The 24,092-nt window shown below is 42.9% G+C and overlaps 1 protein-coding gene across 8 annotated transcripts in view; it reads right to left on the bottom strand.

Annotated features, from left to right (window-relative positions):
- Positions 1–13,184: 13,184 nt before the first annotated feature.
- KCNJ15 (potassium inwardly rectifying channel subfamily J member 15) overlaps positions 13,185–24,092 on the bottom strand; it is a 65,591-nt gene continuing 54,683 nt past the window's right edge. For 7 of the 8 annotated variants that reach the window (XM_053313139.1, XM_053313138.1, XM_053313141.1 and 4 more), the window contains one exon: positions 13,185–15,547. In XM_053313139.1, coding sequence (XP_053169114.1) covers positions 14,404–15,531 — 1,128 coding nt within the window. In that variant the 5' untranslated portion in view covers positions 15,532–15,547 and the 3' untranslated portion in view covers positions 13,185–14,403. Of the gene's footprint in view, positions 15,548–21,885; positions 21,966–22,452; positions 22,541–24,092 lie in introns of all 8 variants that reach the window. The other variant, XM_053313137.1, reaches the window with a different exon arrangement.

Genomic DNA, 24,092 nt, shown 5'->3' with positions numbered 1-24,092 from the left:
CCATAGGACTCAAGGCAGCTTACAAGCAATAACATACAAAACAACACAGATCTATAAAATACAACATACATAAAATCATAACCACAACCTCATACAGTACTCATTACAAGACATAATAACTATGGATTACTGGATCACTCTATGACCAGCTATTTCAGAGACCGAACACCTGACAGAACATTTCCGTCTTGCATGCCTTACGGAAAGCCAACAAATCATGGAGAGCTCTGATATTATCCGGGAGACTGTTCCATAGAGCTAGGGACACCACTGAGAAGGCCCTGGTTCTCGTTGATTGCAGTTTATAAAATACATCCATTATGTTTAATTTTTAGTTCCGTTATGGTTAACAAATAATATTGGATGTTCCCACACTTTATGCCCTTATATTTGTATTTCACCTAGACCCCACCTATTAAAAGTCAATATTTAGTTTTCAGAGTTTGGGAGTCATGTAATGGACCGTCAGATCCTCTGAATCAGCTTTTGCACCATCATGTAAAATATGCCACGGAAGCTAAAGCCCATACATTCTTCAGCGAAACTATCCACCCCCAGCACATTACCTCTAGTGACTGTTGCTGGTGTCTATTTCATGTTTCTTTTTAGATTGTGAGCCCTTTGGGGACAGGGGTCCATCTTTTTTATTTGTTATTTCTCTGTGTAAACCTCCCTGAGCCATTTTTGGAAGGGCAGTATAGAAATCGAACAAACAAACAAACAAACTGTAGAGAGGATCAGGCTGTCTTACACTACTACAGGGGTTCTCAAACTTGGATCCCCAGCTGTTGTTAGCCTACAACTCCCATCATTCCCAGTCACAATGACCTTTATGACTGGGGAAACTGGAAACTGTAGTTCAACACCATCTAGAGACCCAAGTTTGAGAACTCCTGCACTAATATTTCTAGGCAGTGTTAAGACTATAGAGCAGTCCCATTAGTGCTTAAGGATTTCCAAACACAAGGAAACAGTGTTCCCTAAGGGAGCTAGTTGGAATAAAGTGTGTTAGCACTTTGTATTTCTAATGAAGAATATTGTGGAGGAAAAAAATACTGTGCAGAGAGATTAAACAATTAAACAATATGTGTATGCAGCTGCACAAAAATAATCACTTCCTCTTATTTCACCCACTCCCCACAGTATTTTTGATAACATGCCAGATTTTGATCAGGTTCACAAATTCAATCTGGGGAGGGGAAAGTGAGGAAGAAATCAGAACTTCACAACCAGAGTCAAACATTTCACAAATCAAAGTGCAAGAATTCATTCTCTCTCTCTCTCTCTCTCTCTCTCTCTCTCTCTCTCTCTCTCTCTCTCAGCAGATGCCTGTTAACATTTTATTACTTCATCCATGTTTTACAAAAAGGCATTCTCATAAGTCTTTTTTGGAAGAGAACATCAAATGAAGATTCTTGCTCTCAAGGAGCTCTGCCAGTTGGGAGCTGGGCCCCACTCATTTGTGCCGAATAATGTTGCTCTTTGAGGATCAGGCAGCTGAAATGATGCAGTGAAAGAAGAAAGCAAGGGGAAATAAAGCCATTTTCACCTTGTGGATATAGGTATAAATAGAGAACAAAATACAAAACAATAATATTGCCAGACCAAATGAAGAAGAAGAAAAACCATGAAAACTATAACCTACTCCAAGATATATAGGTTGCCATACAGAGCAAGGATGCACCTGTTCAGCGAGAGAGCAGCCTAACAGAACTTCCTAACTGAGCCTTGTGCAATGCAGCAATTTCTGCCCACAGCTCAGCCTTGATAAGCTGTGTGTCTGTCCTGTGCCATCAAGTAGGTGGCTGACATACAGAGCAAAGATATACCAATGCAGCAAGAGAGCAGCCTAACAGAACTTCTCAACTTACTGCACTGGTGCAGCAGGGAATTAGCAATGTTTGACAACTTACCCTCCCTTGTACTACAAATAAGGTTGAATCAACTATTATTTTCATGTCAATGCATGTATTGCTAATCCACAATTATCAAAGTCTAATCTTCTTCTTAATGTGCTCGTTTTCTATAAGTACAATTTTTTCACACAAGATAGTATTCAAACATACAGACTTCCACCCACAACCTCAAGAGGTACCACTCAGGTATGGTTCCGGATAAGTTTTAGGACCCGATGGTGAGCTTTTTGACTAGACCAGACCTAAAAGCAAGAGCAAACAAGAGAGGAAAACTGCAAAGTACACTGAAATTGTATTTGTTGTGGTTTAGGCCTAATGCATTTTGAGATACTCTTCTTCAGGGACAATGATCAAGCAAATCTGCTTTCTGCATTATCAGTTCTACTGAAGAAGAGAATCCATTCCAAACATGTTGGGCCTAATCATTTTTTTTAAAACCTAGTGCTTCTTAGGGTTTTCCTCTCCTGTCATTTCTGCATGGATGACCTCTCTCCTTTTCTAAATTTAAAGTAAAGGTAAAGTGTGCCGTCAAGTCGATTTCGACTCCTGGTTCCCACAGAGCCCTATGGCTTTCTTTTGGTAGAATAAAAGAGAGGTTTACCATTGCCTCCTCCTGCACAGTATGAGATGATTCTTCTCCCTCTCACATAACACTAGAGAACCAGGGGTCATCCCATGAAATTGATTGCCAGGAAATCTAGGACCAACAAATGGAAGTACTTTTTCACACAACGCATAATCAACTTGTGGAATTCTCTGCCACAAGATGTGGTGACAGCAAACAACCTGGATGGCTTTAAGATTGGTTTGGATAATTTCATGGAGGAGAGGTCTACCATCAGCTACTAGTTGGAGGGCTATAGACCACCTCCAGCCTCAAAACCAGGATGCCTCTGGGTACCAATTGCAGGGGAGTAACAGCAGGAGAGAGGCCATGCCCTCAACTCCTGCCTGCGGCTTCCAGCAGCATCTGGTGGGCCACTGTGTGAAACAGGATGCTGGACTAGATGGGCCTTGGGCCTTATCCAGCAGAGCTATTCCTATGTTCTTATGTTCTTACGCCTTTCAGCATCTTCCTTCCTTCCTTCCTTTATTTATTAGAATTATATACTGCCCTTCCGATACGGCTCAGGGCGGTTCACAACATGATAGAAACAATTAAAACAAATTAACAATTAAAATCAAACTATTAAAACACAATCAAACCAATAAAACAGCTAAAAGCCCTGAAAATCAGGGCAACAATTTAAAACAGTTTAAAACAATTAATCATTTAAAACTCTGGAAGGCCAGGCCAAATAAGTATGTCTTAAGGGCTTTCTTGAAGGACAGCAATGACCTCAGATTACGAATTTCTGCCGGGAGTGCATTCCATAGCCCAGGAGCAGCAACAGAGAAGGCCCGCCTCTGTGTCGCCACCAGACAAACTGGTGGCAACTGGAGACGGACCTCCTCAGATGACCTTAACGTGCGGTGGGGATCATGTAAAAGAAGGCTGAAACTATATTGCTGCTGCCTGATAGAGTACCAGCGAGGATTCAAACTGGCAACCTTCTGCTTGTTAGTCAAGCATTTCTCCACTGCACCACAAGGTCATTAGAAAAGCAATGGCATCTGAGTGAAATTAAATAGTCAGGAACATTAAAAACTCCTCCAACCAGCATGTGGAACTTTAATCTATACCTTTGTTAGCTAATTGACACTTCATGGGTTATCTGCTAGACTAGTTTGAATTGTTTTCTGTTCTTGTTTTCTGCTTCAACCCATGTGATTTTCTGACTGATAATTTCTTAGGGTCCCTATTTCCCCTTATCCTGCCACACCATATTATAAAATATTGTTTGCAATGGTTTGTAGTAGAGAAGAACTCCAAAGAAATGCTAAGCTCTGTGTGACTGGCTGTTTTGTTAACTTTGCTATCAGGTCAAACTTTGGGAAACTTTCAGGGAGGGTGTTAAAATCTTTTGTAGTTCCTCGCTGGAACCTGATGAGTGAGTTTTACAAAGCTTTTTGGCATAAGCAGAAGAATCCCAGAGTCCAACGTCATCCTGTCTTCTCTGTGTGCTCAGGCCAGATAGAAACGTGCCGCTTGGGCTTCCCCATACAGAGTTCCAGACACTGGAGTCACATCAAAACCAGGCTGGCTCTTGAGCATGAAGTGTTGGCTTGCAAATATGGCACCTGTCTGGGCCAAGAATGTCTGGTGTGCTAACCCTGCACCTGAGACAAGCCCATTTAGGCATGATCCCAGGCATGTGGGACTCCACATGAATAAGATTTTATGTATGCCCGTGTCATAGTTAAATCAGACCTCCAATTAACACTTCAAAAACAATTCTTACACCTTCCACATCTGTAAAGTAAATACTTTTATAATCAACATCCCAGCAGAAACTGGGCCAAATTAAGGTTGGTCTCAGAGCCGCAATCCACCTCTGCAGGGGTGGTGGACCTATTAGGATGGTCCGTCCGAAAAGGCTGCTGGGCCCAGTGGGATTTCAAAAGGCCTTGGAGGATTTTGATGCTGGTGTGGCCGGTGATTCTGTTGATGCCCTGGTGGGAACCTGGAACATGGAACTCATCAGGGCAGTAGACATGATTGCTCCTAAGCGTCCCTTCCAACCTGCTGCAAAAATGGCCCCTTGGTATACTGATGAGTTGTGGAGGCTGAAGCGGTTGGGTAGGCGACTAGAACGCAAGTGGAGGAGAACTCAGTATGAATCTGACAGGATACAGCATGTCACCCATTTGAAGAGTTATGCGGTTGCGGTGTGTGCGGCAAAAAAGAGCTTTTGGTCTGTGCGCATTGCGGCTGCAGGTTCGTGCTCAGCAGAGCTATCCCGGGTTGTGAGGAGTTTGATTTCTGCTCCTTCTACCTCAAATCAGTTCCCGGGGTCGTTCTGCTGTGATGCCTTTAATGGGTTTTTTTGCAAACAAGATCTCCTGTATTCGGGCCGACTTGGACTCCACTGTTTTTGCAGGGTCTTTGGAGGAGGTGTCCAGCAATCCCTCTTGCAGTATTAGATTGGATTAGTTTCAATCTGTGACTCCTGAGGATGTGGACAAGCTGCTTGGGGCAGTGAGGCCTACCACTTGTTCTCTGGACCCTTGCCCAACTTGGTTGCTTCTATCTAGCAGGGAGATTGTTGGAGATGGCCTAGTTAATATCATAAACGCATCACTGAGGGAGGGTAGGGTGCCCCCTTGTTTGAAGGAAGGATTGATTAGACCACTCGTAAAGAAGCCTTCGATGGATCCCTTAGTGATTGACAATTACAGGCCAATCTCCAATCTCCCTTGGTTGGGCAAGTTGATTGAGAGGGTGGTGGCCAACCAGCTCTAGGCAGTCTTGGAGGAAACTGATTATCTAGATCCATTTCAAACTGGCTTTAGGGCTGGCTATGGGGTTGAGACATCCTTGGTAGGCCTGATGAATGACCTTTACCGGGGAATCGACAGAGGGAGTGTGACTCTGCTGATTCTTTTGGATCTCTCGGCGGCATTCGATACCGAGAGATCCAGAAGAATCAGCAGAGTCACACTCCCTCTGTCGATTCCCCGGTAAAGGTCATCCATCAGGCCTACCAAGGCTGGTAGGATCGCCTGGAGGAGTTGGGGATAGGGGGCACTGCTTTGCAGTGGTTCCGCTCCTATCTCTCAGGTAGATTCCAGATGGTGGAGCTTTGTGACAGTTGCTCCTCAAAATGGGAGCTGTTATATGGAGTCCCCCAGGGCTCCATTCTGTTACCAATGCTTTTTAATATCTACATGAAACCACTGGGTGAGGTCATCAGGAGATTTGGTGCTGGGTGTTATCAGTATGCTGATGACACCCAAATCTACTTCTCCTTTTCATCTTCAGGAAATGGCACTCATTCTCTAAATGCCTGCCTACAGGTAGTAATGGGCTGGATGAGGGAGAACAAATTGAAGCTGAATCCAAGCAAGATGGAGGTGCTCATTGTGGGGGCTCAGAATCTGAGGGATGAGTTAGATCTCCCTGTGCTAGATGGGGTTACACTCCCGCAGAAGGAGCAGGGGTACAGCTTGGGAGCACTCCTGGACCCAGGCCTCACCCTGGTATCTCAGGTGGAGGTCATGGCCAGGAGTGCTTTCTATCAGCTTTGGCTGATTCGACAGCTGCGTCCATTCCTTGGAGAGGATGACCTCAAAACAGTGGTGCATCAGCTGGCTTGACTACTGCAATGCACTCTACGTGGGGCTGCCTTTGTACGTAGTCTGGAAACTTCAGTTAGTTCAGAATGCGGCAGCCAGATTGGTCTCTGGGCAACCCGAAGAGACCATATGATGCCTGTTTTGAAACAGCTAAGCTGGCTGCCCATATGTTTCTGGGCAAAATACAAAGTGCTGGTTATTACCTTTAAAGCCCTGAACGGCTTAGGTCCGAGTTATCTAAGAGAACACCTTCTTCTACATGATCCCCACCGCACGTTAAGGTCATCTGAGGAGGTCTGTCTTCTGTTGCCACCAGTTCGTCTGGTGGCAACGCAGAGGCAGGCCTTCTCTGTTGCTGCTCCTGGGCTATGGAATGCACTCCTGGCAGAAATTCATAATTTGAGATCATTGCTGTCCTTCAAGAAAGCCCTTAAGACATACTTATTTGGCCTGGCCTTCCAGAGTTTTAAATGATTAACTGTTTTAAACTGTTGCCCTGATTTTCAGGGCTTTTAGTTGTTTTATTGGCTTTATTGTGTTTTATTGGTTTGATTTTCATTGTTTCATTGTTTCATTTGTTTTAATTGTTTTTATCATGTTGTGAACCGCCCTAAGCCATTTTGGAAGGGTGGTAAATAAATAAATAAATAAATAAATAAATAAATAAATAAATAAATAAATGAGTTTTTTTTAAAACTGACTAGAATTTAACCAATATTAAACTACTCCATTCTCATAATTTGCTTTTGACTATTGGAATGCAAATGTAGACTGTCAACTGTTACATGTTGCTTTTTGCTGGCTTTGACGCCTTTATTTATCTCATTTACACATTCCAAGTAGATTTATTAATGCCAGTTCAGTCATTTTCCAACGTGGTGTATACATCTCCTGTGTATGTTCCACTACAGATTTTGCATGGCACATTTGGTTACAGGAGATCTATAGCAAGAAGCAGAAGTTTCTGAGTTAGAAATCAAAGATCTTCTCTGCCTGCTTGGCAAAAGGGTGCAGCATGGAAATTTGAGCATAGCTTTAGCTAATGTGAGACTAGAAACCACTTAACACCAAAGGTGGCTACATGCTTATAGAAAAGCTTGACTGTCAATTAAAGTGACCTGGGAAGGCAGGACAGTAGACCAGGTCAAGTTCAGGCTTGTCATAGCAGGACAATACATATCTGGCTTTGTTCATTTCCTTGGATAAGCAGAAACCAGAAAACAAGGCAATATGCATTCAAGCAGGAGCATAGGGAGGTTGGTGGTGGCCCGTGTGTGGCCGCCACTGCGGCCCCATGACCCCAACCTCCATATCCACTGTGTGTTTTTATGTCTTTTAAAAGTTGTTGTACACTGCCCAGAGCCTCTGGATGGGGCAGTTTATAAATGTAATAAACAAATAAACAAATAAATAATATCTGACATCATACATGGGGGTGTGGTCTCCCTCCCAAATTGGGCCGCATGGCCCCGTTTAGAAGGGAGATTGGCTCACGCTGCATTGTGTTGGAAATTCTCTGTGGTGAGAGAATCCCTTTCTCATTATAGCAGAGTGCACAGAGGCACAACACAGCGTAAATTTAGTTAGGCATGCGTGTATCCTGAGAGTAAAGTAACTTGGAGCCAGTTCATAGTTTCAAATCAATATAAAAGGCATTTATTAAGGAACTCCATTCTAGATAGGAAAGTGAGGAGTTAGGATCTCTAATCTATCTATCTAGCTGGATGCAGATGGATTCTGCATCTTCTCTGCACATATGGTGCAGGGAGAGGAGCTTGCCATGTTGCAAGGTAGAAGGGCAGGTAGGGAAGAGAGAGAGGAAGGAAGTTAATCCCTAAGAGTACCAATCTACATTTCAAAGGGATAGTGTCAGAGCAGTGGAGAAGGGGTGACCAATGTCTTGACCCTCTAGCCCTCTGACTCACTAGTCTGTCCTCCACTGTCTGAGACAAGAGACAGCGCAAAGTCCTTTAACTTCCAACACATTGGACAGCGTGACCGGAGTAACTTTCCGTGCCTTAACTTTCCATGCTATTCCATCCGTGCTGCCAATGCAGCATGGGTCAATCTCCCTCCTAAATGGGGCCGCCCGGCCCCATTTGGGATGGAGATTGATCGGTCCCGCTGCATTAGCAGTGAGATCAGGAGTAGCTCTCACATAGCTAAATGAAATGGAGGTAGTCTGGCCCATAGCAGATGTAGGTTTAACAAAGCATTATATTTAACTCCAAAAGTCTAATAGAACATAGATTCCACCCATGTGACCACAGACTTCTGAACCTTGTGAATAGTATGGGAAGATGCCATTGTGTACCTGCCTCTACAATACTAATGTCAAAAAGTATCTTTGTTTCTTAGGTGTTAAGTTCATTAGGGCTGAGCTAAAATGGGAGCATATTTAATAAAATCCTGCTTGTGTGAAATGCCCTACTCCACCGACTGACACACACTGTCTCTGCAATAGTTGGAAGGTGCTATTAAAAAATGTAAAAATGTGCAGAATTCAGAGTGACAACAGGAAAGATTTCCCTCATTCTGATTTGACTTTGTGACATCATTACAAGGGCAAATCTGATTGGTTAAGTTAAATCATCATGAAGTCTATTCAGAATTAGGATAATGCTTCTTGCTCTCATTGATATGGCTTTATGTCATCATCACAAAGTAGAGATGTGCAGAATGTTCTGTAGATGGAATGTTCCAAATTGAAATGGGCTGTTTTGAGTGCTCTGAGCTTGGAACAGAACACCGTTCAAATGAAGGGCCTGTTCTGAGCTCAGAATGGAATTTCCCTATCCCAGATTGGAATGTTCTGTTTCGAGTGCCATTTTAGACTCCAAAATGAGACTCTTCTGGCCTTTGCACATGCACGGCGGCCATTTGTGTGGGCAACACCACCACACAGATGGCCACCGTGCATGCGCAGAGGCCAGAAAAACACCATTTTGGATTCCAAAGTGGTGCTTAGAACATTTGAGTGTTCTGAGATAGTTCTGTTGGAACAACCGGCTCAACTGGTTGTTTCGATGGAGTGTTCAGCAGACTTTGCATTCCATTCCAAGCTTGGAACGGAATGCATGACCTATTCTGTGCACACCCCTATCACAAAACCAAATCTCACTTGCTGCATAGCATAATGTCATCACATTGCCTATAGCAAGGGTGGATATTAAGAAGCTCAAGAGCCACTGGTAGCTCCCAGACTTATCTGAAGTAGCTCTCCAGGGCTAATTTCTCCTTCCTTCCCTTTCAGAGAATAACATGGCACATTGATTGGTGAGCTGAGTAGGAGCATGGCTGGCTGCAACATTTTAAATCTCTCTCTCTCTCTCTCTCTCTCTCTCTCTCGTTCGCATCATGGAGGCATTTACTTTCTCTCCAACTAATTTCTCTCCATTTTCTTCTCCTACTAAGTACCCTATCTTGCTATCTTGCTTCCCTCCTCTCCTGCAGCAGAATTACCTGGAAACTCAGGGGTTTTGAAGTTAAAATTCCTTTTTCTGGAAGTGTAAATTTTTATACAAATTGCTATTTTGTGACTGGCTCTGTCTACTCAAGCCACCATTTTGTGACTGACACTACCTCCCCAAGCTGCTGTTTCATGCTAATAATAATTCCCAAGGCACTGGGGGGGGGAAGTAGCTCCCAGAAGCCTTAAATCTGCCCACCCCTGGCCTGTATGATCTATCATTGGCTGAGTTCATCTCAGGAAGAAGCCCATTTTGAGCAGAAGGGGGGATATGATGCAGCAGCTAGAGATGGAAAATGAGCTGCTGTGAACAGACAGTGAACACTATGCAAGAAAAATCAGCAAGATTGCCCTGCTAACTGGGCAAAGAGGCAACTTTTTTAAATGATAATCATCTTTATTTAGCAGGGGGAGAGCAACTGGCTCTATTGACCCCAAGCACAGTACCCCTCCAGCACAGGCGTATCTAGGGAAAATAGCGCCTAGGGCAAGCACTGAAATTGCACCCTCTGTCCAAACATCTGACACCCATCTTTCAGATAACTTTACCATAATATCAGCTGAAAAATACAAGTCAATGTAATCTCGTTAATCTTTTAATATTTCTAAAACTATTTCGCAGTGGATGTAGCCAGACCAAAAAATGCTGCAAAACTACAAATTTCAGTATGCTGGGGCTCATGAAATACCCAAATACTATGTGGAGGTGTACTTGGAAAACTAAACAGAAGTGCCTTTCTAATTCTCTACTATGCATTGTAGCATCACTATTACATACGTTTTAAAAATAAATGGTGAATTTGGCATTTCCCAGATACTCTGAAAATAATTAAAGGATATGCAGAGTAAACTGTGTCACTGCTTGGAATATATTCTAGTATTTCAGAAAGACAGTTAAAATGAGAGAAAGAGAGCAAGAAACTCCCAGTGGGCCTTAATACTAAGGATTTCACACTGATTCAAAGACAAACTCAGCATTAATAGCCATATTATGAAGACATCACATCTAACTCACTTATCACAAGAAGTAAAGTAAGAGCAAATGAATACAATCCTAGCTCATAAGTTTCAGCTCATTATTCACAAGCCCTGATTCTCTGTACATAGTGCCAAACTGAATATGTGTACAGTGACTTATATTATATTAAATTTAAAAAAAATACCTGTAGCCCCTTTGGGGGCTTCCTAAAGGCTGTGGGGTGGGTCTGCAAAGGTTCCCCCTCCCCTCGCTGGCCTCTAGGGCTTTGCAGGGACCATTTGAGCATGTGCAGTGGCCATTTTTAATATATATATTTAAAATTGGCTGCTGAAAACAAAATGGCTGCCGTGCATGCTCAAATGGCCTCTGCGAGGCCTGGCATGGCCTAGGGCCTCACAGAGGCCATTTGAGCATGCAGAGTGGTCTTTTTTTTCCTAGTGGCCTTAAAAAAAAATTTTTTTTTAATGGTGCCCCCTTCAAGTGGCACCCGGGGCACGTGCCCTGCCTGCCCTACCCCTAGATACGCCCCTGCCCTCCAGTGACTGTTGCTGGTGTCTATTTTATGTTTCTTTTTAGATTGTGTGCCCTTTGCAAACAGGGATCCATCTTACTTACTTATGTACTTACTTACTTACTTATTTATTTCTCTATATAAACCACTTTGGGAACTGTTGTTGAAAAGCGATATATACTTATTTGTAGTAGTTGCGGTAGTTTAAACCTCCCCCCTTCCCCTTCAAGCTCACCCTTTTGCACCAAAAATGGCTGTGTATCAAAATCTAGCACAGCCTCCCCAAATTTATTCATGAGGTTCATATTTTAAAAAGTAATCATCCATAAATAAATAAATAAAATTTAAAAATATACAATCTAAGGTGATTTATACACAAGTGAAGTGGTTTGAATCAGTCCTTTATGCAGCACAAGGGTTGGAGGGCAGAGTCCTTACCCAATGCCAAGGCCACGTGAGGCAAGTCAGGCTGGGAGTAGGGCATGAGCAGGCTGCTGCCCCTATATCAGAATAGGGCTGGCTGTACCATTGCAGCACAGCCACCCAGAGCACAGATACATTGCAGCATAGCCACCCAGAGCACAGATACACAAAGTGTTGCAAGATGTCAATTCCATCACCTCACTCCTAACTGCACAGGTGCAGGATTACCAAACATGCTAGCAGTTATTTCAGAGGCCAGCAGATGGGACCACGGAGTATACTGAGCAGCAAGCCAAAATGGCCTTGACTTCTGGAAGAGGGCTCAGTTGGAAGAAGCAATGGGATAGACGAGGAAGAGGGTGGCCATTCAACCTCTTCCTCCCCTGAAGCCTTGAGGCAAGATCAGGGTAGGAAGAAAAACAGGAAGCTAAGAAGTCTGTATTTGCCCCTTGACTTGACTACAAAATATCACATAGAAAGGGCATTCACACAGCTGAAAACAATGGTGCAGGGGGGAGGACAGGTGCGGAGGCAAGCTCCTACCTGCCTCCTCACACAAGCCATGAGCAGCAGAGCAGGAAGCCCAAGGAGGAAGTCTACCTACCTACACACACACACACGTAGAAGGGCACACTTGCAGCCTTCTACCTAGGTAATATCCTGAGGTAAAACCTCAGGCTACCTGGCAGGGCAGTGCTGGGATCGGCCTCAATCCTGGCGCTTCACAAAAGCAGCCCTAACCCAGTAGGGATGTGCAAGCCCAGGTAGGGCAGCTTGTGTGAATAGCCTCAGAGTAATCTCAATCTCAACATCTCCTATCAACAGGATGGCTGGATGTTAACAGGCTGTGTTGTGTATTGCCTCTTTAAGAGCAAAACCTAGAAGTCCTCAGGATGAGGCAAGCCCTGTGAAAGACCTGAGGGGAAAGTTTTACTTTGGCTGCAATGGTCTGTGTGAGTAGCTGAGCCTGTATGATCTTCTCAGGGCCAGAAGAGTAACCAGAAGCATTCCTGAAATAAGTTGTTTCGCCAGTCTTTTCTGCCCTGAGCCTTTCTAGTGAGTTGCAAGCTCCAAGAAATAGAGACATTAGGACATACTAGCTGGGCCGGGCACAGAGCATCTGTGCCTCTAGTTTGCCCACTGCCGCTTTCTCCCCCGTCCCCCGCCACTGCTTTTTGCCCACCTGACAGCCGTCGTCCTCGCCCACCCACCATCCATCTTCTTTCCCCGCCCACCCACCCGCCACCACCGCCATCTTCGTCTTCTTCCCGCCCACCTGCCATCATCATTTTCTTTGGCCGGCCGGCCGGCCAACTGCCACAATTTGCTGCAGTTTTCTTGCCTGCCAGCCAGCCAGCTACATCTACATTTTCTCCCCCATCCCCGTTGCTGACAGAGCCGGTAGTCATGTGGGCAGCCAGTCTGGCCACCCAGGGATGGCTCTCTGCTCGTGTGCAGGCTAAGCCCGCTTTCCCCACCGAGCCCAGTTAGGCTCCACACATTGATCGTGGGTAGAGCCTCCCTATGTTACAAATGGATATTTGACAATACATGTTTCAGAAATCTTTATTTAAGAATATTAAACAATGGTTCAAAGTAGAGTAAGCAACATTTTAAAATATTTCATTGTAACACTATACATATTTTTTTTTTAAAAAAGACACCAATAGTGTTAGTAACATTTTTCTAAAAAATACATTTCCCCCCGCTTTTCTGCAACTGTTTTCAAGCCCATCCTTAGATCTTTCCAAAAGCTTCCCTTCAAAGGTCCCCCCCCCCTTTAATTGAAAATAGCATTCCAGGGCAGAATATCTTCAAATTATTTAAACTTATAGCCTGATCATCTGTGTTGCAGGATAAGTGATGGTTCCCCTTTGCTAGACCTGCATATCAGGAAGAAATTATGCTGGAATCTGAATCAAGAAGCTGGTGGACTTTTAGGTAGGCATTTTGTGAAAGGGAAGACTTTCCCTTAGCACAGGAGTTCCAAACCTTGGACTCCCAGATGTTGTTGGACTACAACTCCCATCATCCCCAGACACAATAGCCAAAGGTCATTGTGGCTGGGGATGATATCAGTTGTAGCCCAACATTTGGCCACCCAGTCTTGGAACCCCTGCATTAACAAATTGTTATGGTAAATATATGGCTTCCATTGAGCTTCTTGCCCTGCTCTTTGCCAAAAATGACAAGAGGATTTAGGGCAATACTGGGTCTTTGTCTGCTTTTTCTTTTTCTTACCCCTTCAACCTGATCCTTTAGTCTTCAGCCATAGCATAAAAATTTACACTGGTCAAGTGGAGATAAGCTTCTATAGACAGTTGTGTTTGGATAACCCCTAAGCAGATTTGAGGATTCTACTTAGATGGGAGTCTGCATTGACTTGAGTGTATTTTGCTCAAAGCTTATCCCAAGCCCTTACTGCATTGCAGCAGCCATTTGTTGAGGCTGCCTGTTTGTACAAACAGCTATCTCTCAATGAAGGTTTTTTTAAAATGGATTTCTACTCTACTATTTTTTTCTCATAGAATGAATGGTATTTTCCTTTTCTTAACTAATATGAAACCTAAGCAAACAAACACCTTCCATTAAAAAGGGTACATAGCCCTTCAAACTTCTTTATCCTACGTAAGTATAGAACTAAACTATATCAAATAAATAGCTGAAGAAATGTGTTCCACATATCAACTGAAATGCAATACATTTGCTATGAATGTTGGTATGTGGTAAAAGCTTAAGAAAAATTCACCTTATACACAAAAATAGCTTCACCTAATAAACAAAATACTTAACAGTGAATTCCAATAATGAAGTAGATACACTTCACAATACAGCTGTTTAGACAAAACTTTGCTCCCTTTCCACTTATAGGGGGAGGGTTCAATGCAGTACTGTATAATGTTAGTTATAGGAAGTGACTGATGAGTAGTCAAACATTGCTTTGCTGTAAAAACATTGTTCTGCGTTCTCTGTCTCTTTGGTCTTCCTTCCTATATTGCTCTTCGAGTTTTTGCTTTTCTGAGTCCATACTGTACAGGGTACAATCTACACTTCTTCTGATTTTCTCAAACTGACTAAAATCTGCAACATATTTTCCACTCTGAGACAGAGAGATCACAGGCATAAACTCATAACCCCAGAAGATCTCTTCCGGAATATATGAAGTTCGGCTCTGACAGACAGCGCTTGTTGACTCTACTGTGGCATTCAGGAGGACAACAAGTTCAAAATCTTTTTCCTTTAAGTTGTGAGATGTAAGATCCCTTAAAGGGCTGCTCTCATCCAATATATGGTAAAAAGTCAATGGTAAAATCAAGAAAGGACTCTCTGATGAGGAATCAACATGGAATTTGACACTGGCTTGATTGAGCAGGATTCTCTCTCCTTCTTTGGTTTCATAGGTCTGTAGAAGTTTTCCAGTCAGCTGGCACTGAATTAGAAGACTCTTTCTCATATTTGCCACTCGGACCACAAGACAAAGCTGTCCATTGTGTTTAGTGATGACAGCACAATGACTAAATTTAATGGTCTCGGCCCGCTTTTTAGGTCTGGCAATTTTGGCTAGGAAGGTCCCAGTGATGAAGATCTCAATCAGTGTTGTGACAACCAGCTGAGCAACTAAGAGGAAAATGGCATGGGGACACTCCTCAGTGATAAAACGGAAGCCATAACCAATGGTTGTCTGGGACTCCAAAGAAAAGAGAAATGCCCCAGTTAATGAGTCTACATTCATGACACAGGGGATGTGCTTGCGTGGATATTTGTTCCCTTCCAGATCTCCATGAAGAAATGCAATGGCATAGTAAATGACTCCAAAAAGAAACCAAGTCATTACAAAAGTTGCAGCAAACAAGGTAAGTTTATATCTCCACTTCATGTCGATGACAGTGGTCCACAGATCCTGAAGATAAAGCAGGTAAATGCCTTCTACCTTGTCAATCCTCACATTGCTGTGACCACTTTTTGACACCACACGAGGCTTACATCTCTTCAGCTTTGCACTGATGCTGCCATTCACTTGTGGGGTATGTGACATGTTAATCTGGGTGGCCTCCATTGTCAGCGCCTCAGACCTAAAAAAGAGTGGGAGAAATAGTTATTCAAAAACAACAGTAACACAGGTATGATAAATTTATAAATCTATATTTTAAAATCATTGGAATACTGCGATTGCATTACATTTATATAGTTAGAAAGCTGCTAGGTGTTAAAGATGTCAGCAGCCACATACAGTGTACATCCAAGTAAATTTCCTAAGCAGAAACTGTAATAGATTCCTGATTTCCATGTCAATATAAATACTATTTCAGGGTCTGGAACATAATTTTACCAAATCAATCCTGTATTGCATTCAACTACTCCACACATGTATTATGTATGGAAAGAAAGAAAGCGTTTTTAAAACCAATGAACTAAATCTGATCCAGACACAGGAAACCAATCTTTCATTAATACTAATACAAAACCAATCTGTTTGGTTTTGACCCTCCAAATCAATCCTGTGTCTCCCCTGAAAATGCTGGAAAAAGTTATTTTTAAAACAAACATTTTGATTGTGTGTTCACAGGTGGAAACACCATTTCTGGCTCTTCACTGAGCATGTAGTAGCTATGTTAGAGGGAAAGAAAATCAAGCAGTCTAGTGAATACACGGAAAAGAGTCTGGGAAATAAAATATTTGCACCTGAAAATCTCCAAGGCTCTTTACATCATGTGCCTCTCCAGTTTCAAAAAGTCAGTGGAAAACAGGAGGCAATTTACAAATTCAGCTTTCTAGCATTGTAAGGGCCCTGCCCTTAGTAAACACAGAAGACATTGGACCACAAAAATCTTCAAGTTTGTTTACTGTGTATCCCAGTTCAGTCTGGATGGAGATTAAATGTGCCTACGTCCAGGACTGAACAAAGCACACGGAAAGCTGGAGAAGTCTGTCTTTGCCAGCTTGATGAGACAAAAAAAAAAAAAGAAAGAAAAAATAACCAGTTTCCAGGACCAGACAGTGGTTACGTAGCACAAGGCCAGAGCAAGTTAACAGGAGTTTCCAATAACAAAACTTCCTGCTCTTTCTGAAAAACCCAAACTTGCATCCTTTGTACTCTGGTGGTTCGTGCAGCTAGTATTGTTTTGTTCCATTGTTTGGCTTCAAGTAAAAGCTTTAATAAGTGATTCATTTTTATGAACCACAGGAAAAAAATACCTCTCCCTTGTAGCTACTTAAAAGAACATTTCTGGAAACTAAAGACGTCCTTGTCGTAGACATGTGTGCCAGCCCAGGATAGCAATGTAATTATTCACTATTGCAACTTTCCTGTTTTGTCAGTAGAGGAGTATTTATGTTTACAGCCATTAGTGAGTAACTGTTGGCAGCCTGGAGGTATATGAGATTTTATTTTTATTTCCTATAGCAACTCACACTCTTAAAGCTGGGAATTGAGGTTCCCAGTAAATGAAATTCCGTGTGACTGTAAAACACACACACACACACACACACACACACACAGAGTGACACATCGACATAATAAACAGGAAAAAGAGGTTACAAAGCCCCAGTGAGGTGAACAAGAACAATAAAGTGAGGGCGAGGGGCATACAAGGGAAGCAACCCATCAGCAAATGCTGTTTAGACAAGCTAAGAATTCATACATGGAACTGAGGAAATGCAGGTCATGTAACAAAGGACAAAATGCCTGCAAGGAAAATCATTAGGGAAAGCAAATGCATGGCATGTCAGAATAGACAACATTCCTGGAAGGAAAATCATTAGGGGAGCTAGTAAATGGCACAGATAATCAAGAGGGTCCACTTTGGAGACTAGACTTTGGATGAGAAAAGATGCTGCTATTTAAAAACCTCAACAGAGAGCAGTCCTGACTCCTGAAGGTTCCTTTCTCTCTGCTCCCTGAGAGTGATTCTCTTTTTTGCCCATGTGCTCAAAGCAAAGTTGTGTATGTTCTCAATGGAGCAAAGCTTGGGAGCTGGAGTGATATAGAGATTATAGTGCTGAACTAGACCTGGGTTCAAATCCTCACCCAGCTGTGAAGCTATCTGAATGCCCCTGGGCTTGTCACATTATCATTCACCCTAATCTACCTTGCAGCCACCTATGGTGCAGCAAGGAAATAACTTGCCTACTAAGCAATAGGGATGTGCACAAAAGCACCTGGTCTGATTTGGTTTTGGCCCCCTTTGAACTCCCCCAATTTGGTTTGGTCGGGGGGGTTCAATGAGCTTCTCCAAGGTGGGAGGGGTCCACAGGGCCCCCCCCCCGCCAGCCTCCTGGGGATTTAAAACCTACCCATCAGGGGCATCTTTGGCCCTTTCCGGGCCTATTCCCTGGCACAGTGGCCATTTTGGAGGCCGCTGCATCTGTGCAGTGGGAAGTAAGAAGTGGGGTCCCCCAAGGTGCGTACTGGGACCTGTGCTCTTTAACTTACATAGGAACATAGAAAGCGGCCATATACTGAGTAAGACTATTGGTCTATCTAGCTCAGTTTTGTCTTCACAGACTGGCAGCCGCTTCTCCAAGGTTGCAGCTGGTTTTGACCTTCATAGCACTGCACTGAGGTATGACTGCATTTGCTCATGAATCTGCCATTGTACTCCTTTCTCCTTTCAGGCCCTGTTCTTGGCCTCGTTGCTTAAACAGATCCAGTTGGCAGGGACTAGGGACAGGGCTTTTTTAGTAGTGGCCACTGATCTTTGGAATGCCCTCCCAGAGGATCCAGTGTCTCTCCCTGGTGTGTTTTTAAAAGAGTTTGAAAACCCAACAGGCATTTTAAATCTGATTTAAATTGGTTACCCAGTTTAAACTATTTAAGCCTCTGTGTCATTGCTTTTGATATTTTGTTGCTGTTGTCTGTTATATCTGTGTTGGTTTTTGTCATATTTTATTGTTGTGGTGGCTTTTATTGTAAACCACCTCAAGCAGCAATGTGGTTGTTGTTTTTTAAAATAATGATGAATGATGATGATGGTTATGGTGAGAGCCAGTGTAATGCAATGATTAGAATTTTGGACTAAGACTGGGAGACCCAAGTTCAAATCCCCATTCAGCCATGAAACTCACTGGGTGACTCTGGCCCAGTCACTTCTTTCTCAGCCTAACCTACCTCATGGGGTTGTTGTGAGATTAAACATAACCATGTTCACCACTCTGGGCTCCTTGGGGTCAGAGCAGGATAGATAGATAGATAGATAGATAGATAGATAGATAGATAGATAGATAGATAGATAGGAAGGATTATTTGGGGAAGAAGATGTCAGGCAACAGGAGTCCATACCCCACTCAATCTTCCTTCCCCCTACGTCTTTCTCCCTCTCCCCCTCTCTCACACACCCCAGATTTCATCACAATTCCATGAGTTTACCATAGAAGAACACACCAGCACAGATGTAGATTGAAAACAAACCCTTACCTTCCCCTGGTAATTAAACATTTGTTCAATTATTAAAAACAAATATGCGGTGGGTAGGTGGGCTATATTGCCATAGAAAGATAAGCCTCTCAAGAGGAAGGGACTTTTAAGCCGGGGGAGCAACCATCCAGAATGGTTCTTGTTGTGCCCTCATTGCCTGGATGTTGATCCCACACACTCTCAGGCACTCTAAACAGACCTAGAGCCACCTGATGGGGCAGCAGGGAAATGACTTGATTAGCAAGCCAGAGGTTGCCGGTTTGAATCCCTGATGGTACCTATATTGGGCAGCAGCAATACAGGAAGATGCTGAAAGGCATCATCTCATATTGCATGGGAGATGGCAATGGCAAACCCCTGCTGTATTCTACCAAAGACAACCACAGGGCTCTGTGGTTGCCAGGAAACACCGACTCGACTGCACACTTTACCTTTACCTTAAACAGACCTAGCTGGGACATAAAGGAGAGCTGTAGGGCCCAGGCTCTTTAGGACTTTCAAATGGCAAATTAGTCCACTTTAACTTTTGATGTACATAATGGGCTTGGAGAGGATTTGTGAAACGGAAAGACAAGGCATTTTTCTTCAGGTGGCTTCAGACTGTCCCCTACAAAGAGCAAGATTTCAAGCCCCAGTCTGTCCCTATATCACCAGCAAATACAACAGACCACACTGTCACTGTCGCCTTTTCACTCATTCCTTGGCTGCAGCAATTTTTCATTTTCTAACTGACATTTTCTGGCAGTGTCTCCTCAGCAATCAACGCTACAGAGTTATGAATTTTTGGAACTTGATCTATTAAGTAAGTATTAGAATAGCATCTCACCAGTCCTTGGTATCTTCCTCTCTCCATTTGTGTTCCTTTATTAGGTAACATTCATGTATCAGTTTAGTCACTTCCTTTCAGCTTCTGGAATGGATCCCGTCCGATCCTGGCCTCTCCCCCCCCCCCCCCGACTTCCTGCATTCTGGTTTTTTCATCATCTCTCTTCTCATGTGATCCCGAATTCCTGTTTATATCTTTAAAGCCCAGAGAAATTCATGTAGGTTTCTTTTGGCTGAAGGACTTCTCGTCTTTCCTCTGCCATTTTTGTCAAATTAGTAGATTGCCAGTAGATGTTGTATCAGGCCTGCAGATGCTCCATTGTATTATTGTACTGATGGTAGCCAGTATTATTAGCTGTATCAGAGGAAAGGACCTGGAGGCAGGCTATAAGCTGGACCTCAAAGGCAATCCTGATCCCCACCTCCTCCCTCCCAGCTTGACTGACTTGTGCCTGGAAGCATGAAAGAGTGCATTCTTTCCAAACCTCTGTTTTGTTTATTCCAATATTCTGTCGTAACACTGGATATTCTGGTTACTCCTATAAATGTGCAGTCCATTTTCTTAGTCTTGTCAATGTCACTGACATATGGTAGGTCAATGAGTTCCCCAGCCTGATTTTGAATTTATATGGAAAAGATTCCTTTTGCCAGATAAGAATTCTCCTTTTGCAGGCATCTGATGTTCCCTTGTTCTTATCCTATGAGACAGACTGAAAGGAAATGATGGCTCTGTCTTGGCCATATTAATCTCCTATGATGTATATGGTGGGAGTAAATACATTCATGGCAAATGCTTATATGAAAATTGTGGCGTTGGGGTATGAGACTAGAATAAAATAGACACAGATCCCCAGAACCCAGGAAGATCAATCTTGAAAGTTGGCAGGCATCAGCAGGCAAATAGAGATCATTTAGAGTCATATGGCAATATGCCTTAATGGCAAGATCATGGTGAGCATGTATGAGGTGTGTGTGTGAGAGTGAATATGAGGGGGGGTGCACATGTGCACTATAAACATATGCCTCTTCAATACCACCTTAATCACCATGGATCAATGAATCATGGGAAATGTAGTCTGGTGAGGTGCTGAGAATTCTCTGATCTCAGCACCCAATCCCCACCATGTATACAGAAGCACAATTCCTAGGAAGAGGAAACAGTCAGGATGGAATAGCTGATATATGTCTAATGCCAGTATGCCCTGAATTGTTTATGATTTTGCAAGATGTGCTTTGCAGCATGTGGCTCTCTTTCTTGAGTCACCTATTAACTTTCTGAAGGTGTTTGTGGCTAGTAGCTCATCATATCAAGAGACAGGCTTCAATATTTTAAATAGTGTTCTGATTTTAAATGTACTTCTTTACAGCTATATAAACATCTTTCACTTGCCAGTTAAACAACATAGTGATTTAACTTAGTAGGTCATTCATTAGCATCAGTTATTGGATATCAAAGTATATTCATATAGTTATGCTCAGAGACTTCTGTTTGGTAGTTAGCCAGCTCAGAGGAAGATTTTAAAAAAATCTTATGCTTACTTGGAAGAAATTTATGTACAAAGCATGCAGTCAGCCTAAGAGGTTTATGGCACATAGCCTATGCTCATAAATCATTTCTTTTATGAGACAAATCCATTGATTTCAGCTAGATCTACCCTTGGATAAAGATTTTAGGACTACAGCCATAATCTATGTAACATGGAATGATTTGCTTATGAATATTTTTTTTTAGTGACCAAACCGTAGAAGTATATATTCAATTCTTGTTGTTCTGGATTTCTTCATGGCAATCAAATGCATATTTAAATAAATAAATATTATAGTGACTCCTTTACTCGCTATTTATTTCAATAACAGAAGTTACACAAATGTGACTGACAGAGAGACAAAAACTTTATGCAAAGAGTCCCTCCTTCCAGGCTGTGTTCAGATTATTTTTATGAATGACGTATCAGAAATTAGTGACAAAATACTCAGGATTCTTTCTTTCTTTCTTTCTTTCTTTCTTTCTTTCTTTCTTTTCCTCTCTCTCTCTCTTGGGTTTCCAACTTCCTTGCATTCAAACACCTTCACAGCAGATGTTCATTAGCCCACCTAGACATCCAGAGCAGAGCCCAGTGATTTTCCACCTCCTTCTTACCCTTGCCCCAGTTCATGCTGTGTGAGGATTACCTGCCTCTTAGTTTCAACAGACACCGGCTCACCAAAAGGCTAAACTTTCCATTCTTGCAGGCCCACGTGCCAGATATAAACTGCAGATTACAAAGAGATCTTATCAGCATGTGCTTACAAAAACCATACCCAGCGCTTCAGTTCCATATCACTTTACATCTTCAAAGTGCTAAGCAAACATTAATTAACCCTAGCCATAGTCCTGTGGATAAGGCAAGTATCTATATCCCCATTTTACTTACATAGGAGGAAACGAGCCTAGTGTGATCACTTTCTTATGCAGATCCTTGTAAGGACTGAGCAGCAGAGCCAAGAAGAGAGCACAGGCATCGCCATTAGTTCTGTTCCCCATTCGCTACACTCCTTTCAAGCTATCCTTGATTTTTGTGGTGCCCCGACCTCCTCTTTTCCCATGCTTTGGCTTCCCATTTCTTTTCGGTATATGCACAGTGCTCCACTTGTTAATTAAGAGCTACACATAGGCAAGTGCCTTGTCCTGCTACCCTCCAGTCCATTGACCTGTTAAGCTCAGCATATTCTTTGCTCCCTTCAATTAAAATAGCTTACTTTCATCCAGGATGGTGAATAGTTGGCCAACTCTACCACCATCTCTGGGCTTCTTCACATGGTGCGCTGAGCCATGATCTCATGGATACTGCAGTGTGTGTGAAAGCAAAGCTACTTTTAGGTGACAATCCACATTTCTGTTTAAAAGCAGCCAAGGTGGCTAATGATACCATCAACAGCATGACACTGATATAGAAGAATGAAACAAATGACACAGGAAGCTGACTTATAGCATTAGTCCATCTAGCTCATTATGGTGTACACTGACTGGCAGCAGCTCTTCCAGATTTCAGTCAGGAGTGTCTCCCCACCCTACTTGGAGATGCCAGGGTGTGAATCTGGGACGTTCTGCATGCAAGCAAATGCTTTACCACCGAGCTATGGTTCCATCCCCTGAGGGGAATATATTACAGCATTTCTCACATGTAGACAGAGTTCACATGTGGTCACCTATCCAAATGCAAGCCAGGGTGGACCCTGCTTAGCATAGTTAACAATTTATGCTTGATACTGCAAGAGCAACTCTCCTCCCCTGGTAACTGATATAAGCCCTATTCACAAGTTATGTTCAGTACACATGCAATCTGTCTATGGAGCATGCATGTACAGATCTGTACACACATACAGTTATTCATATGTCAATGCACATACAGTAGTACACTTCCTATATGTACCCTGCATTTGAGGGGCCTGTATCCAGGGTCACTTGTACGGTGAATCACACAAAATATACATGTATACAGACACCTGTACACACATACAACAGAATATCTGAATAAGATGCAGTATTGTGAAGCCACAACATGTGATTTTTTTTTTTTAAGCATGGTGATCAGTTGTTTGCACTCTGTGTTATATCAGTTTTATGACAACACTCTTTTATGACACCTCCTGCTCAAACCCAGATTTTCTTACAATTTCCTAGATGATATACACTATGGTCTTGTTATGCATCTGTGGTGTGCCAGAGCATTCAGACATAGGTGGTGCCCGAGGCAGGAAAACCAGGACATAAGATAGACACCAGCAACAGTCACTGGAGGTACTGTGCTGGGGGTGGGTAGGGCCAGTTACTCTCCCCCTGCTAAATAAAGAGAATCACCATGTTCAAAGGTGCCTCTTTGCCAAGCTAGCAGGGGTAACTGTTGTTGCTGCACCTCTGTGGTAACATGAAGGAAAGGTACTTGCCGCATACTCTGAGCGCATGTATACAATTAGAATCAATCAGTACTGATGGGAGGAGAACATAGCGAGGGAATTGTAGCTTAGTGGTAGAACCCATTCTTTGCATGTAGAAGGTTCCAGGATAGTCCCTGGCATCTCCAGGTAGGGCTGGCAAAGAGCCGTGTCTGAAGCCCTGGAGAGCTGCTGCCAATCAACGTCAACAATACTGAGCAAAATAAGCTATAAAGCAGCTTACCATGCAATATCAATAAAAAGCACATGTGTGTGTTTGTCTGTGTAAAGAACAATTCCCAACAGGCCGTTTATGTTTAGGATGGGAGTATTAATGTGAAATACAGTGCAATTTTTCTTTCAGAAATCTAACATGGGAAGCATAGTTTGCCCCTCAAAATGCACTTTGCCCCTTCTATGCACCCCCCCTCCTATTTTTATTCTGATGCTGCCATTGCATTCAG

Source organism: Hemicordylus capensis, chromosome 3, assembly GCF_027244095.1.
Source record: "Hemicordylus capensis ecotype Gifberg chromosome 3, rHemCap1.1.pri, whole genome shotgun sequence".
Classification (NCBI taxonomy): Eukaryota; Metazoa; Chordata; class Lepidosauria; order Squamata; family Cordylidae; genus Hemicordylus; species Hemicordylus capensis.
Note: the sequence above shows the minus strand (reverse complement) of the source record. Positions and strands in the feature narration are given on the sequence as shown.